We start from the raw sequence: 17670 nt of genomic DNA, 5'->3' as shown, positions 1-17670 counted from the left end.
AGATTTCACCCGACAGATCAATTTGCAACTAGCAAATTAAGCAGTCTAGCTTCGTTCGCATTGGCACGGGGCCGCGTGGTGAAAAAAAAAAACAGCACGGAGAGATCCCTCCAAACTGTTGTTGTCTGACTTCTGTTGACGTTCGCTTTCGAGCTAGCCTGACGACTGCATGTTAGCCGTCCACGCCTTGCACATGTCTGAGACGTGCCAGTGTACACCGGCCAGACTTCGCGCAGCATGACGTGGGCTGCCGGCGGCGCCCAGACAGCGGTCTCGACGTCCCAGCTGGGGGAGCGGGGCAGGGGAGGGGAGGGGGGGGGGACGCCGTCGGCTGGCCCAGTCCGGGTCTGGGCCGGTGCCCCGGCAGCCCGGTGCTCAGTGCGCCGCCAGCCCCGACGGCGTCCGTGCCAGCGCCAGAGCCGCCCCCGATGGAGGTCCGGTGCCTGCTCGCGTGCGTCCTGCTGGCGGTGCTGCTCCGGCCCGCCGGCGCCGCCGAGCGCGTCATGAGAGAGTGGCGCCGCGACAGAGGTGAGGGGTGGAGATGGGGCAGGTGAGGGGTGCTGATGGGGAAGGTGAGCGGTGTTGATGGGGAAGGTGAGGGGTGCTGATGGGGAAGGTGTGGGGTGTTGATGGGGAAGGTGAGGGGTGCTGATGGGGAAGGTGTGGGGTGCTGATGGGGAGGGTGAGGGGTGATGATGGGCCAGGTGAGCGGCGCTGATGAGGCAGGGTGAGGAATGCTGGTGGGCCAGGTGAGGGGTGCTGATGGGCCAGGTGAGGGGTGCTTGTGGGCCAGGTGTGGGGAGCTGATGGGGCAGGTAAGGGGTGCTGATGGGGAAGGTGAGGGGTGCTGATGGGCCAGGTGAGCGGTGCTGATGGGGCAGGGTGAGGAATGCTGGTGGGCCAGGTGAGGGGTACTGATGGGACAGGGGAGGACTGCTGGTGGGCCAGGCGAGGGGTGCTGATGGGACAGGTGAAAGGCTCTGACGGGCCAGGTGAGGGGTGCTGGTGGGCCAGGTGAGGATGCTGAGGGCCCAGATGAGGGGTGCTGATAGGATCAGGGGTGAGATGGGGTGGTACGGGAGGGTGAGGGATTCCAATGGGGGGGGGGAGAAGGGGGGGAATGAAATGGGATGGCGGGACAGGGCCGAGCGGTCGTGATGGTACTGGAGTGAGCAGTGCAAACGTGCATGGGTGAGTGTGCAGTGTGAGACAAAGGTGGTACGCGATGGCGGACGGAGGAGATATTGGTGACATATCACCGGCGAAAGGTAGTGATAGGACAATGGTAAGGTATGACGCTGGGACCGAGCACAGAATGGCGTTAACCCTGGTGCAGGTAACAAGATGATATGTGATGCAGGGCAGGGGTGCGAATGGAGGCGGGATTCGGTGCAATATAGGGATGAGATGTGGTGCTGGACAGAGGTGAGATGTGTTGAACAGAGGTGGGATGTGTTGAAAAACGTGAGAAGTGTTGAACAGAGGTGAGGTATTTTGCGTAGAGGTGAGATGTATACAGAAAATGGCTGATTGGGTGGTAGTAAAAGACAACTTTGTGATAGCTGGACGAAAACGGGAAAAACTGTGAGACATAATTGAAACGGAAATGAGACGGTTTGAAATGAATTAGACAACTCCACCAGCAAGGGTGGACCTTTTCATTTTCTTTATCTCCACGCCTATGGACAGTTATATGAGAAGCTGGTTGACATGCTACATTGAATGTGTTTGCAATATATATATATATATATATATATATATATATATATATATATATATGTGTGTGTGTGTATATATATACATGACGCGCTAGATTTTACTGATGAGACAATCATACAACCATGGCAAAAATCTTGGACATTTTTTAAGCCAATTGATACCGGAAAGCCATTTACCTGATCCGGCGGACCGGGTACGAAAAGCAAATGGTATGCCAACAGTGACTGCCTGCTTTAATCGTATTCACAATTACTTGACATAAATAAGACACGTACAATGACGCGGGAACGGGGGAGGGGGCAGTGGAGGCAACTCGCCCCTCCCTGACTTAAATGCTGGAGGGAGTCCCCCACACTTAGTGGACCTGACCTGAAAAAGACTGTGGATTGTTGGATTGACTGTGGATCAACTGTGCATTGTTGGACTGAGTGTGGATCAGCTGTGGATTATTGGACTGACTGTGGATCAGCTGTGGATTGTTGGATTGACTGTCGATCAGCTGTGGAGTATTGGACTGACTGTGGATCAGCTGTGGATTGTTGGATTGACTGTCGATCAGCTGTGGATTGTTGGATTGACTGTGGATCAGCTGTGGATTATTGGACTGACTGTGGATCAGCTGTGGATTGTTGGATTGACTGTCGATCAGCTGTGGATTGTTGGATTGACTGTGGATCAGCTGTGGATTATTGGACTGACTGTGGATCAGCTGTGGATTGTTGGATTGACTGTCGATCAGCTGTGGATTGTTGGATTGACTGTCGATCAGCTGTGGATTGTTGGATTGACTGTCGATCAGCTGTGGATTGTTGGATTGACTGTGGATCAGCTGTGGATTATTGGACTGACTGTGGATCAGCTGTGGATTGTTGGATTGACTGTCGATCAGCTGTGGATTGTTGGATTGACTGTCGATCAGCTGTGGATTGTTGGATTGACTGTCGATCAGCTGTGGATTGTTGGATTGACTGTGGATCAGCTGTGGATTATTGGACTGACTGTGGATCAGCTGTGGATTGTTGGATTGACTGTCGATCAGCTGTGGATTGTTGGATTGACTGTCGATCAGCTGTGGATTGTTGGATTGACTGTCGATCAGCTGTGGATTGTTGGATTGACTGTGGATCAACTGTGCATTGTTGGACTGACTATGGATCAGCTGTGGATTATTGTACTGACTGTGGATCAGCTGTGGATTGTTGGATTGACTGTCGATCAGCTGTGGATTGTTGGATTGACTGTCGATCAGCTGTGGATTGTTGGATTGACTGTGGATCAACTGTGCATTGTTGGACTGACTATGGATCAGCTGTGGATTATTGTACTGACTGTGGATCAGCTGTGGATTGTTGGATTGACTGTCGATCAGCTGTGGATTGTTGGATTGACTGTCGATCAGCTGTGGATTGTTGGATTGACTGTCGATCAGCTGTGGATTGTTGGATTGACTGTGGATCAGCTGTGGATTATTGGACTGACTGTGGATCAGCTGTGGATTGTTGGATTGACTGTCGATCGGCTGTGGATTGTTGGATTGACTGTCGATCAGCTGTGGATTGTTGGATTGACTGTCGATCAGCTGTGGATTGTTGGATTGACTGTGGATCAACTGTGCATTGTTGGACTGACTATGGATCAGCTGTGGATTATTGTACTGACTGTGGATCAGCTGTGGATTGTTGGATTGACTGTCGATCAGCTGTGGAGTATTGGATCGACGGTGCATCAGCTGTGGATTGTTGGATTGACTGTCGATCAGCTGTGGAGTATTGGATCGACGGTGCATCAGCTGTGGATTGCCCATTACTCATGGTACATCAAAGGCTCCTTCCGGTCTTAAGAAGGTTCATGACGGCCTGTGGAGCACCATTATGACCTAAAGAGGGCTCATTATGACCTGTGGATGATCCAGTATTAACTGTAAAGGGCCAATTTTGGTCTGTGGAGGGCCCATTCTCGCCTGCTAAGGGCCCATTCTGACCTGCAGAAGGCCTATTGCCGACTGCAAGCTCCCTTCTGAGGGGATTCTGACCAGAAGAGAGCCCATCATTGAACTGTGGCGAGTTCATTTTGGTCCGTAGAGGGGCCTATTCCGATCTGTAATGAGCCCATTCTGACCCGAAGAGAGCTCATTTTGGTCTGTAGATGGCTCACTTCGATGTGTAGAGGACATATCATCGACTATGGAGGGCTCATTCTAGTTTGGAGAGGGGCTCATTCAAGCCTGATGAGGGCCATTCTATCCTGTGAAAAACTCATTCCGACTTAATGAGAGCTATTCTGACAACGTACAAGTCCCATTCTGAGCTTAATTGCCAAGTGGGTCTTTCTGACCCGTAGAGGGCCCATTATGGATTGTGGAGGACATATTTTGTCCCGCGGAGTGTCCATCCTTACTCTATCGGATACATTCTGACCTGAAGAGTGTCCATTATTGACTGGAAAGGACCCATTTTGGTATGTAGAGGGCGAATTCTGGTCTGTAAAGGGTCCATTCTGACCTGCATGGGAGTGTTCTGCTTGTAAAAGGCCCGCTTTTTAATCTATCGCGGTCTTTTGTAGCATTTTGGAATTGCCCCCCCCCCAACTTGATCATAGCCCCCGCGTCCTTGTGCGCACGCCGAGTTAAGAGAAAAAAAAAACAAGCGTGTTCAAAGCAAAACCGGACACGTTTGACACTCTTGCCTGCGCTTAGATATCACACGTCAAAAACTGAGTGAATTAAACCAAGTAAATTTGGCGTCAACTAAGCCTTGATATGAATGTCAAGTATAACCGTGTGATTCCTTTCCAAAGACATCTTTATTTTAAATGTGGTGCTTTTTGTGGGCTGCGTTTTTGGTCACTTCCTATTTTTACTTATTATTTTGGACTATGTTTTTGTTTCTGGTTTTGAACATGTTTTTTGGATGGTGATGGAACAATTTCATCCTTAAAAGCCCAAAAGCTCTCGTTGTGCTATTTATGTTCTTCCGACGATGAGATATGGTCAAAAAACGTAAGAATTTACAGCTAGGGGTGAGTCCTACAAGTGGTTTTGTACCAATCATCTTTCATCTTCATACTGTTAGGTCAAAAGCTCTGAATCTGAGCCCAGTGCAGCTGCGAGAACATTACAAATACATAACACGATTATAATGACATTATCTCTCGTTGAATGCCCTGCGGAAAAAGAGAGATGTATCGATATTTCGACTACAAGCCTCTGTCAAAGTAATTATACGCGATAACGTCAAATTTCAAAACCTCGATTCAAAAAACAATGTCCAAACTTTTGAATTTTGAATTTGCTGCCCATTTATTGTGTTTACAAGGTTTTGTTGCAGAAATATCAATACATTTTCTTTTTCAACCAGTTTTTCAATGTGCAGCGAGGCCACCACACTTATTTAGTTATGAAGTAATCGTTTTAGATGCCGGCTTCGTCATTTTTTCATGTAGCCAGCTTTCTCACCCATCTATCTCCGTCGTTTACTGTAACTGGCTACATGGCCAGGTACTGCTGATTCGAGCCTCTTCTGGTGTCATAATGCTCTGCGAAGTCTCCCGGACCTGCATAAGTTACCTTTTCATGCTGCCACGTTCTTGTTTATTTTTTCGAGGATACCCGGTATTTAACTACGTCATAATAGTCTGACTCTTGTTTGGTTACACCTTTAGCAAGATAAGTTTTCTTCCCCTCAATCTTTCGAAGGACAGGCCAAAAGGAGTCAGTTTCAGCAATGCTGCACGATTTCTAATAAAGCAAGGCACTCCCAACGGATGTAATGCGGGACGTGATATGTCATATGGTTCTCGGCGAGATGCTTAGATAATCACGACTCGATCCGAGACATCCGTAACAAATTGCCCAAACACGAAAAAGCTGGGGCTAAGGGACGTGATTTCCCACGTGTTATGAATTTATTCATGAGTCGTATGATGTTGCATAGAAAAATTGCTTAAACGGGTGTCTGAAGTCCACCTTCGTGACGCTTTCACGCCGAAGAAAATATATTTCATCGATCTTTATGCTCCTTTTCAGGCTTTGTTGATCAATCAAATAGTACAAGCGGGTCCAAAATGATAGTTGGATTATCCAGTTAAAAGTTTTTTGATACGCAAGGCTAAAAACAATATTAATATCAGTCAAAGGCAGGACATAATTGACGCAAGCACCCTCACCGCGGAAGAGCTCCATATTGTGGTTAGCCTGGTTGTGTCCAGGTCGTTTGTCCATGCTTACACCCAGTGGGTGATAAAGGGGGCATTTCATCACCCCGGCAGCAGCGACCATGGCTTCCTGGTTGGTTAACATTTCAGTTTTGCAGTCATTGTTTGCTGTTTTGGCTGCTGTAACCGTGACCATCTTTGTTTTGAAAAGCCCACCGGACCACGCCTGAATGGATGGGGTCGAATTATCGCTGTTTCCCTTGCGCGTCAGAGTCTCTTCTGACTAACAGCGCGATTGCTCACGCTATGAGCGAGCCGTCTCGGCGCCTGCCATTCGCATCACCGTGCTCATCTGGCATCGGAGGCGCAGCGCTGAGAGCCATCGCAACTGGGCGGCACTGTAGGCCGCATCACGAACGGGCGCGGTCGTCTGGGGGCTGGACCTCTCGCCGCCGGCCTGCGCCGGCTTCGTCGTCGCATCGCTCAGCTGGCGCTGGCGGCGTCTGCCAGACAGCGTGGCAGCCGCACGGCAGGTGACGACGGCTCGGCCCCGCTGGCACCGACCGGCCTGTCATGCACGGTGTACACCGGCCCGGCTGTCGACGTCGGCGCCGGTGCAACCGACGCCGCAGACGTAAACACTGCCCCCGTCGGGTGCTCCAGGAATCCCGCACCTCAACGAGGCGATTGCGAGCGACGGGCCGGAGCTGCGGCTTTGGTGCGGCGGCTCTTCCAACTTCCCGTTATCAACCGGGGTGGAAATGACCTCGGTGCTTTTCCGTGCACATCTTACCTCAGCACACAAGTGTTCCAAGAAAACATGCCGCAGTCCAAAGTAGCTGGTTACGGGCTGCGATTCTGGAGTCCTGATGTGCCCTCTGCACCGACCGCATTGTCAGCTACAGCGACGCTCCACGTCAAAACGATGACAGTGTTTATTAAACTGCAACTTGTATTTACCCTGTGTCTATGTTAGTCCGTCTGGGAATGTGTAGCTAACAACACCGGGCTCATGATCCCTCGCCACAATGGTCCGCAGGCTATTTCAGCTCGCCTGTGTTCAAACCAGCCGTGGACGGGGAACGGCGGCCGGAGATGCGCGGCTCTCGTCGCAGCAGACCGCAAATATTTTGATAGCGTGGCTACTGGCGATCCGTTTGTTGACGGGTCTGGCTGGCCAGGAGAGCCGGGCCCGTCAATGGCGGCATCATCTCAATGTGTGCCGCCGTCCCAGCATTGCGCCATTGATCAGTGCATGGCTGGTGTCTAGGCGGCAGGCTGCTGGCTGTTGGTTCCATCACCCCAGCTTCAATCACCCCACCCCACCCCATCTGAGAGCGTCTGTAATGTCCGGCAATGCTGCTGACATCAGCTGCTGGGTCGTGCTGGATCTCTCAGCCGCCGGAGGGTCGGGTAGAGATAAAGCTCTATGCGCGTGATCAAGGCAGGTAGACGACTAGGCTTCATATCACATCAAATGTGCCCCCATTTATTTGAACCGAAAACTGTGAAAGTCTGTTTTTGTGTTTCTTAAGTCTCAGTTGATATATTAAATTTGAATATTCTGCCGCTTCCTTTCATCACCGCGTTGTCAAACAACATGATTCATGGAAAGTCATGCATTTCTTAAGCAGTGCACACTTCACACTGATGTCCATTACACGTTGCCCTCTGTCGTCACCCAGCCTGCTTAGTCAGGTCTTGCAATCTTGGACAGATCTGCGAAAGAACCCATCAGCGGTGACAGCGTCACAGAAGCCGTCATGAGCATGAACTCGCCTACACTAGCCGTCTCTTGTACACAAAACACTAGCCTTCTCCTGGCGGCCGCTGCGTCACCCGCAGTCCTCGGTGTCCAGTTGTGTTCGGTTGACTGCCTCCTGGCGACCGCTGCGTCACCCGCAGTCCTCGGTGTTCAGTTGTGTTTGGTTGACTGCCTCCTGGCGACCGCTGCGTTACCCGCAGTCCTCGGTGTTCAGTTGTGTTCGGTTGACTGCCTCCCGTCAGTCGCTGCGTCACCCGCAGTCCTCGGTGTTCAGTTGTGTTCGGTTGACTGCCTCCCGTCAGTCGCTGCGTCACCCGCAGTCCTCGGTGTTCAGTTGTGTTCGGTTGACTGCCTCCTGGCGACCGCTGCGTCACCCGCAGTCCTCGGTGTTCAGTTGTGTTCGGTTGACTGCATCCTGGCGACCGCTGCGTCACCCGCGGTCCTCGGTGTCCAGTTGTGTTCGGTTGACTGCCTCCCGTTAGTCGCTGCGTCGCCCGCAGCCCTCGGTGTTCAGTTGTGTTCGGTTGACTGCCTCCCGTCAGTCGCTGCGTCACCCGCAGTCCTCGGTGTTCAGTTGTGTTCGGTTGACTGCCTCCTGGCGACCGCTGCGTTACCCGCAGTCCTCGGTGTTCAGCTGTATTCGGTTGACGTCACTATAACAGTGTTAGCAACAATAGACAAATGACTGTACTATTGCCCTATTTACCGCTGGCAAAACACATAACATCTAGATATGTTATGTGTTATGTGTTTCTGAAGAGCTTCAGAAGCCAACAGAGTGAAAATTTAATGAGAAGAGCCGCTCACACATTTTTTTCCGACCAGCGCAGTTTAGCTGCATTGAGAGCATTTTTCACATTGATGGTATCCCCGTCACGGTACCCCCGTCTCTCGCGGCGCCTCTCGTTCCGCTGTAAAGACGCTCACCCAGACCCGGTCACCGAAGCCAAGCCGCCCAGCTCCCTCACGCGGCGCCTCCCGTTCCGCTGTGGAGACGCTCACCCAGACCCGGTCACCGAAGCCGAGCCGCGCGGCTCTCTCACGCGATGCCCCCTGTTCCAGCGCCCAAACTCTTTGGTGACAAGGTGGCCGGCTGGCAGCTGGACGCCCGCTCGCCGAAGGTGCAGCGCAAGCTGACACACTTCCACAACCGCTTCAGGAGCCGCGTGAAGCCCCGCGCCGCCAACATGCTCAAGATGGTGAGTGCTGGCCCTCTTGTGCCCTGCTAGCGCCTGGGGATGGACACGGGCAGCGACACATGGAGGTGTACGTGGGTGGAGGTGATGTGGCATCATCGCTCCGGTAGGAGCAGGGACGTGTATAACGTGACGGTAGTACTGGCAGGCGCAGGCTCACCAGTGCTGGTGGGTAAAGGTCTGGTCTTACCACCATTATGCTGGCGCTGGCAGACGTCAGTGCTGGTGGGTGAAGGTCTGGTCTTGCCACCACTATGCTGGCGCTGGCAGACGTCAGTGCCGGTGGGTAAAGGTCTGGTCTTACCACCACTATGCTGGCGCTGGCAGACGTCAGTGCTGGTTGGTAAAGGTCTGGTCTTACCACCACTATGCTGGCGCTGGCAGACGTCAGTGCCGGTGGGTAAAGGTCTGGTCTTACCACCACTATGCTGGCGCTGGCAGACGTCAGTGCTGGTGGGTAAAGGTCTGGTCTTACCACCACTATGCTGGCGCTGGCAGGTGGGATGGCCGGCGCCGTTGTGGTGGGGCTCATAGCGGATGTCCCGGCACTGTCACAGTGGGTGGTCACCAAAATATCGAATACCCTTATGTTACGGTGTATTCAGGACTGCACACGATGTTCAGATGGCCTCTATGGTGCTTGAAGTGCTCTCACTAGGAGCTATCTAGGCCTGGCACAGTCAGACTTGGAGTTTGACGTGATTGTTGGCCCTCGTCCAATGCATTAGATAAGCGGCTTTGTCTCGACCACCTCCGATCGGTCCTGGGGCAAGGACAGGGAGGGGATGGGAGGGAGCAGGGAGGTGGACAGGGGACGGGTTCAGGGAGCGGCGGGGGGGGGGGGGAACGGAGCAAGAAGAAGTGGGAGCAGTGAGGGGCAAGGGGTACGGACCGATAGGGGGTGGGGCCAGGAAGGGACAGGGACAGGGAAAGACAAGGACAGGGGTAGACGCAGGGAGAAGCAGGAGTTAGGTAGGGGGCCGGGATCAAGAGGGGCAGGGGTCGCAGGGTCCAGCACGCCCGGCCGTGTCCACCGGCCGTCTCCGGTCGCGGCCGTGCTGCCGTGCAGGGCAGTGGACGCCACGCTGTTGCAGGCTGCCCGGACGGCGGCCGGGGCGTGTCTAACGCTCGCCTGGCGTCCCTTGCTCAGCAGCGGCGCATGGTCCCAGCAGCTGAACGGGCCGGGACATCCAGACGCGGCTTTTGCCTCGTTTCTGTCCATGGAACACCGTGAGTTTAGTGATGGCCTTCTTCAAAGATGGGGACAGGCAATCCTTGCTGCCCCCTGTTGGCCGCTGCCGCTACACCTGAGCTCCTGCCGATGTGGGGCACTCGACGCCGTCAGTGCGGCGACCGGAGCCCGGTTCGGCCGCTGTTGCATACAATGGCGCCGGTGTTACCCGCTGTCAGCAGCCGACCCCCCCCCCCCCCCCCCGCCCCCGCCCCCTGACCGGCGGTCTGCCGCCAGCTGGTGAAAGAAGCCGCGCGGCTGGCAACAAATGGTGTCGAGACTCCAGGCCGCCGAGTCATTTGTATTGACTGAAGGAGCCGGTCGGGATGATCAGCAGAAGTGTCGGAGCAGCTCACGCTCATGCACGGGCTTCGTTAGAGACAAACTTCCGCCAGCTCGAAATGGGCAGCCCGAGTGGCTCGCAAAGCACGCCTCAATTCAGCGGGGAGATCCGCCCCAGACCTGATGACGGGGAGCTATGTCCGTTGGCAACGGGTCCCCTCCTGGAAATACCATTATAAACCGCGCCTCGGGACTCATTTTTGCGCGAATTCTCGGCATGGCTGTGATGATGAGTATTAGAAATGAAATGAGATGACCCTGAGACGATACAAATATACTGCTGCAGCCTACATTTTGTCACTGCATGCAAATTTACTCTATTCGCACATCGGGGTTTTGTCGGCATGGTGACAAAACAGGCGCCTAACTTTCTGGACATCCGCCAAGCCTGCCACTTGCATTTGGCACCGACACCGCTAAAAGCTCCGCTGTCGGACGTAAACATGGACGCTTGCACTTGTCAGGCCCACAATCAGTCAGACACGCCAAATACAACGACAGAGCAGCGCCACCTCGGCCGCGTCAATGTATCGCGATCACCAGCCCGTGCACGCCACGCTCGACCGACGTGCAAGCTTCTGTGCAAGTGGCCCAATTAACGAGGTGCTACCGACAGCGTCAGCGTTTTTAGAGTCGTCTGTGGTGAATGGAGTTATCAGCGGGCTTAGCGACGGGCCTGCTGCCGACTCTAGCAGTACCTGCTGCTCGAACGGAACAGTACCCGGGAATCCGCCCGGCACGCCTGCTGCCGACTCTAACAGTACCTGCTGCTCGAACGGAACAGTACCCGGGAATCCGCCCGGCACGCCTGCTGCCGATTCTAACAGTACCTGCTGCTCGAACGGAACAGTACCCGGGAATCCGCCCGGCACGCCTGCTGCCGACTCTAGCAGTACCTGCTGCTCGAACGGACCAGTACCCGGGAATACACACGGCACGAGCGATGGCGTCCTTCCTGTCGGGGCCAACACCTTGCACACCTCTGCCCGGGCGCCACGCAGACCTAAAGCCGCAGCAGGCACCAGCTCTGCCGCCGCCACGCCGTCGGATCCAGCGGCCTCGGCGGTGCCGTCGGTGGCCAAGCCGGACCGGTGGAGCTTCGCCGCCGGTGACCTCGCCCGGGGTCAGCACCACGCCGGCGGAGACGGCTCGTCGCCCGTCTGACGCAGCACCGCTGACGCCTTATACGTGGGCGCTGCTGACGCGCGCGCTTCCCGCTGTTGCCCAAGCGGCCGCCGTCGGGGTCACCAGCGCCGCGACCCCGAAGGCTGCCGCTCCCAATACGGGCCGGGGCAACTCTTTGCCGCGAGGCGGCGCGGCGGAAGGCCCCGGGCGGCGCAGGCAGGGAGGTCAGAGTCATTACCGGATACCCATGCGGGCGGGCGGCTCGGTGACGGGACATGGGCTTATTGATGGGGGTTCAGGAAGACATGAGAGGTGGCACAGCACAGCGCACAGCGCAAGCTGACGGGGAACTGAGAATTGATGGCACAGCACAGTCCTTCACCTTACATTTAAAACTATGTCGGGCACAATTTGAGGTGGTCTGGAAGGTCCCTCGAGCCTTGCCTATTGGTCTTGTGTGTTATTACGCCCGTTGGTGCAAAGGAAAAAACATGACAAGCTATGCACAATAATGTCGCCCCTTGACGCTGTTGCGAATAATCTCAGCGGCGGCGAAGCGTCGTGAACACATATTCTACGAACCCTGTTGTATGTAAGAGCACATGGCGCCCTGCGTCTCGCGTCGCCTTTCCAGACAGCTCACGGAGCCCCACGAGTTACCCGCCGGTATGCGTGTGTATAGTGAGCTGGCGCCTTCTGTCACCTCCAGAGCTGGCACAGGGGTGCCGCCAAGGACGCCCAGGTATGGGCTGAGGAATGCCAGCTGTTGGTACACGCCAATGATACGGGCAGGTGGCAACAGAACTTCGGTGCTTGCGGCCAGAACATCTTCGTCTCAACGCACAAAGTGCCGTGGTATGTATTTGCTTTACTTTTGGTCCTTTTCTCCGCTCTTCTTTTTTGTCTTCATGTTCCTCGAAGCAGTGAAAGTGCACATGCTTTATTCATATGGACCTAATCTGACTACAACTAATGGTAACTGCCAGAAGTGAAAACGGATTACGGCTTGACGTCCTGTTGTCCTAGAACGCGACGGCAAATGCCATGGCTGTACAGAACCGCTTGAGACCACACGGGGCCAGACGATTGTTAACAGCTGGACTGGTGATTTTGTAACGAGCTGGATACGATACACTCGGAGCCAACGCACTTGTTTCAATAATTTACGAAGCTCCGGAACACCTAACACACGATTTTCCCAACGCTTTCTGCCTGCAACTACAGGTACTTTGCCATTAAGAGCTGGTTCTTGGAGAAGGACATCTTTCGGTTCGGTTCAAGCAAGAACAACCTTACGGAAGTCGGTCACTACACCCAGATGGTATGGTACTCCACGCATAAGGTGGGGTGCGCATGGACCTTCTGCAAGAACGCCAAGCCCACTCCGTACTACAACTACGTCTGCAACTACTGCCCCACGTGAGTGCAACTCACTGACAGATGTTTCACGCTGTCGCCCATTCATTCGTTATCTACTACGCCACAGCTCACAACTGACGATATCGTCAGGTATCCGGCAACCATATGCGGAACAAAAGGTGATCAGCTGATGTTTTACGGGTGGTGAAGAAACTGCTGCCAGCCTTCAGCCGTGTGCCACGAGGGCATTGGGTTAGAAACTCATAAATGGATGGTATATTTAACCATAACTTAACCTGCAAAATAGCAGATGAAAGCGACCACGGTATTTGCAAATGTTTGCTTTATTCATTCGCCATTCGTTTTCGGTTCAACAACAAACCCTCGTGCGATCCTTAACCAGATCATGCCATCTATCGTGAGACAGCTGACCACTCCACGCGCTGTTGTGACCGCATCGCCCCCATGTAACACCCCGCCCCATGTAGCGCTCCTGACCTGGCGACACCAATCCCAGTTCAGCACCTTTGACCTGATCCCGCTATCCCCATGACAGCCCCCCCCCCACCCCACCCCACGTGACCGGCCCACGTGACCGACAGCGGCAACTACGTGGAGCGTCTGGGTCGGCCGTACCAGCCAGGCCGGCCCTGCAGTCGCTGCCGGCGCTCCTGCAACAGCAAGAAGCGGCTGTGCACCAACTCGTGCCCGTGGTCGGATCGTTGGAGCAACTGTGCCCAGCTGCGCCGGCTGGACAGAAACTGGACGTGCCGGACGCGCGGTAAACCGGCCCGCGCCTGCCGCGCCACCTGCCGCTGCCACAACCGGGTCCACTGACGGGTCACGGCACCTGCGGCCGGGGCGGTGATCCGTTACAGGGCCCGCGGCTGGGGCGGTGCCAGGTCATTACGCCCGCGGCTGGGGCGGTGACCCGTCACCCCGTCCGCGGCTGGGGCGGTGACCCGTCACCACGCCCGTGGCTGGGGCGGTGATCTGTCACCACGCCCGTTGTTGAGGTGGTGACCTGTCACCACGCCCGCGGCTGGGGCGGTGATCTGTCATCACGCCCGTGGCTGGGGGCGGTGACCCATCACCGCGCCGGCGGCTGGGCTAATGATGTGCTATACTAGCGAACGTCACCGCATCCGCGGCTGGACCCAGTGATGGGTCATTCTCACCGGCTGGTCAGTCACTGGTACCGTAGACAACCGTGTCAGACGGCCAAAGACTGGCACGGCATCGATAGCCGTTAGCCTCCTGCATCAGTCCAAAACCGCGGAATGGAAAATCGTTGAGTGTGGATGTCACAACTTATTTGAGGCAAGGAGGTACGTTCCTGTCTCCCAAGTCTTTGCACGATCACGGCCAAAGCAGGAACATTTGGAAGAATGAACAGCTGACAGAAGACATCCGAAAAATAAATATTGGATGGACGGCTATTTTAAAAAAAAATCACTTCACGCATCACGCCATTGATTATGTTCATGAATAGTGCCCGCGGCCTATGTTTGGCACCTTCGATGCTCCAAACAGCCCTCAGTTATCGTCTGGCCTTATGCTCTCATGACAGGCTGACTAGCCGGCCGTTGTCGTACTCGTACAAGTTCTAGGGGTGATTATCCGTCAGAGGTTTTTAAACATCGGACACAGCGCTGCGAACATAAACATGAAACGAGTTCAACATAGTTCCAGTCTGCCTCAGAAGTGCACTGCACCCAGGGCAGCGCAGCAAAGCCATGAATACGTCGCTGCACACTGCCCAGCCCGTGGTTTATTGTAAGGTCACCTCGTGTACAGCCTGCACCTGTGACGTCATGTATCGGCGTTCCGTGCCAAACGGTCTCGCTGGCGCGGGCGACCTTTCCGTATTCACTGCCACCGTGCGAGAAGCGGGAGACTCTCAGCGACTCTGTTCTGCTGCCATCCCTCAGTGAACATATGATCTAGACGGACGTTGGTGCAGGCTAGTAATATGAGCCGGCGGCGGATGCGGCACTAACAGTGATACGACTGATGGTGAAGGGCAGGCTGCGCTGATGCTCTCTGCATTAATTATCCCCCGGAAAAAGCTATAGCGTGAGTGGCCGGGCTCCTGGATGTTTGACCTTTCTTTCCCAGCCAGCTTGTCGACTCATCTGCCAACAGCCCTTGCACCGGCATGGCAACACACACAGCTGGTCGGAGGGAGCCGGCTGCACGCCCCCCCGAACCCGCGCCGCTCCTCCCGTGCCGCTCCGTGCAGTCGTGAGCCGCGGATGCGCCCCTCCCTCCCCCGTACACCTGCTGCTGCAGCGGCCGCCGGTGTGGCGCCGTCCTCCTGGCACCGCCTCCGCAACAGCTGTCGCACGGCCGGCCGTGCAGGCCCGCCTCGCCGGAGACCATTACCCGGCCTCAGCAGTGCAGGGCTAATGGTGCCGCTGCTGCAGAAGGCAGGCGCACCTGTGCAGGGCTCGCCTGGCCATTTGTCGGGCTCGGCTGCAGCGTCTGGCGGCCCCTGACCGGTCACGTCCAAAAGCGGCGGCGGCACTCTCTGTCAGCGCATGCCGGTAGCTTCTTTCATTGTGCAGGCTGGCTCCCTGCCCCGATTCTTCATTGTGGGGTCATGTCTGCGTCAACACGCGCGCTGTAGAGGCTGCTAGGAGCAATGGGGTCATGTTAGTGTCGATATGTGCATTCTGGAGACTGCTGGAGCAATCATTAGGACCGTGCTCGTGCCAACACGTAGGTTGTAAAAGCTGCTGGGGGCTCGCGACGTGGACGCCGTGCACGATATCTCGTCGTGAATCCGTGCCTGCCACTAGTGTGTGATAGCCGTGCTGGCCGCGGCTTGGCTGACGATGTCTGCGATTGATCTTGAATGGCATCCGAAGGCCACTGGCCTTAGGTCCGGGCCGTTGCTGGCCATGAGATCAACTCCTGCTGTGATTTTGGGGCTTTGAGGGGCCGACGCGTGGTCGGCGGCGAGGGACGTGAGTGGGGCTCGCGATGATCGCCTGATTTATGGGGGCGTGACACCACGCGGCGAGGACGGCCGTGACTGGCCGGGCCGCTTTTCAGTGCGCGGTCGCGAAGGCTGGTACTATGCACGAGACTGTTGGTGCGTGTGACACGAGGAAAACAGGAGGATGGTGGACTCGAGCCTGTGACGTGCGCTCTGGTCCGCCGGAGCGCGTGTGTGACGGCATGACGCGTGACCGTAATCACGCTCGTGCTCGTGGTGCGCGTGTGCGAGGCCGCTGTGCGGTCGTTTCGTCCCGGAGCGCCGGCTCCAGTTGCAGCCGTGTCTCCTCAGCCTTCGCATGTAGTGTGCAATTTCCACTTGAGGCTCTTATCTGGCCCTATCGAGCAGACTGTGGCCGACCAGACCCGCCTTTGTACTCTTATCTCTGCATTCATTGTGAATACAGCCGACGTCATTGCGCCCTGTGATTGAACACGACGCCGGTCGCTAATTTGGCGTGGGTCGGACGACACTCCCCCCGCTGCACTCTGCACGGCCCTGAGCGGAGGCCATCGCTCCACCAGGCGGGCGCTTCAGACAGGGCGGCTACGGCGGTCTAGACAGGGCGGCAACAGAGGTCCAGACAGGGCGGCGACGCGGTCAAGACAGGGCGGTGACGGCGGTCGAGACAGGGCGGCTACGGCGGTCCAGACAGGGCAGCAACAGAGGTCCAGACAGGGCGGCGACGCGCTCAAGACAGGACGGCGACGGCGGTCCAGACAGGACGGAGATGGCGGTCCAGACAGGGCGGCAACGGAGGTCCAGACAGGGCGGCGACGGCGGTCCAGACAGGGTGACAACGGCGGCCCAGACAGGGTGGCAGCGGCAGTTCAGACAGGGCGGAGACGGTGGTGCAGACAGACTGGCGGTGATGGTCCAGACAGACCAGCGATGGTCTGGACAGGGCGGTGGTGGAGGTCTAGACAGGGCGGCGGCTAGCGGTTCAGACAGAATGAAAGAAGCAACACATCACCCCCGGCGCTCTTGCAAGCACAGAGCATCGCGGCACGGTCGGGCTTTATTCGAGCCATTCAGTTGGAGGCGTCTTGCAGCCGTCTGGAAGCAAGTGGGAGCAAATAGCCGTGTGTGTATCTGCCTGACTGCGGCCGCGACAGGCGAGCAGGGATGTGCCCCGCTGACAGGCGAGCGGGGATGTGCCCCACTGACAGTTTGTAATCGGCTGGTGACAGACGCAGCCGCGACAGCCGAGCGGGGATGTGCCCGCTGACAGTTTGTAATCGGCTGGTGACAGACTAGTAACAGTCATTGGCCATGGATCGACCGCAGCCACGTCTCCGTCTCTCCACTAGTGGTGTTCGACGGTGCCGCTGCACGGACGTTTGGCAGCTAACTCGGTTGTGCATCAGCTCACCGGCACCGACGCGGTCGGCAACAGCTTCGGAGGGAGCAACCTTAACCCGTTCACCGGACCCGAGGGGAGGGTGAGCCCTCCCCTGATCCGAAACCTGCTCGCCGGCTAAAACACCCTGACCTGTCGTCGAAGTCCGGCTAGGGTCGATTCGTGACAGGACGCGAGTGGGCGGCGACCTTGCCACGGCCGCCGCGCGGCCTGCCGTCTCAGAGGCGGCGTGCCGCCGGCCACTGGCCAGTACCACTGCCAGGTGCTCGCTCGCGGGGCGGGCGGCCGCGGCCGCTGGGCGGGCGGGGGCGGGCCGCCGGCCTGCCAGGCCGAGCGCCAGTGAAACCCGACGGCGCACGGGCCGGCCGGCCGTAAACAACAGGCACTGGGCGCCGCCCGGCCCGACTGGAGAGCCGGCTG

At 56.2% G+C, this 17670-nt stretch overlaps 1 protein-coding gene across 1 annotated transcript; it reads left to right on the top strand.

Annotated features, from left to right (window-relative positions):
* Positions 1 to 406: 406 nt before the first annotated feature.
* On the top strand, positions 407 to 13786 carry LOC119105266 (cysteine-rich secretory protein 2-like). The gene is made up of 5 exons (XM_037228729.1): positions 407 to 528; positions 8699 to 8835; positions 12240 to 12385; positions 12755 to 12949; positions 13492 to 13786. The coding sequence occupies exons 1-5, from the start codon at positions 429 to 431 to the stop codon at positions 13724 to 13726; spliced, it is 813 nt and encodes a 270-aa protein (XP_037084624.1). The 5' UTR covers positions 407 to 428; the 3' UTR covers positions 13727 to 13786.
* Positions 13787 to 17670: the final 3884 nt, after the last annotated feature.

Source organism: Pollicipes pollicipes, unplaced genomic scaffold (genome assembly GCF_011947565.3).
Source record: "Pollicipes pollicipes isolate AB1234 unplaced genomic scaffold, Ppol_2.1 Scaffold_6138;HRSCAF=7277_pilon_pilon_pilon, whole genome shotgun sequence".
In the NCBI taxonomy this organism is placed as follows: domain Eukaryota; kingdom Metazoa; phylum Arthropoda; class Thecostraca; order Pollicipedomorpha; family Pollicipedidae; genus Pollicipes; species Pollicipes pollicipes.
This window is presented reverse-complemented; position numbering and strand designations above follow the sequence as displayed.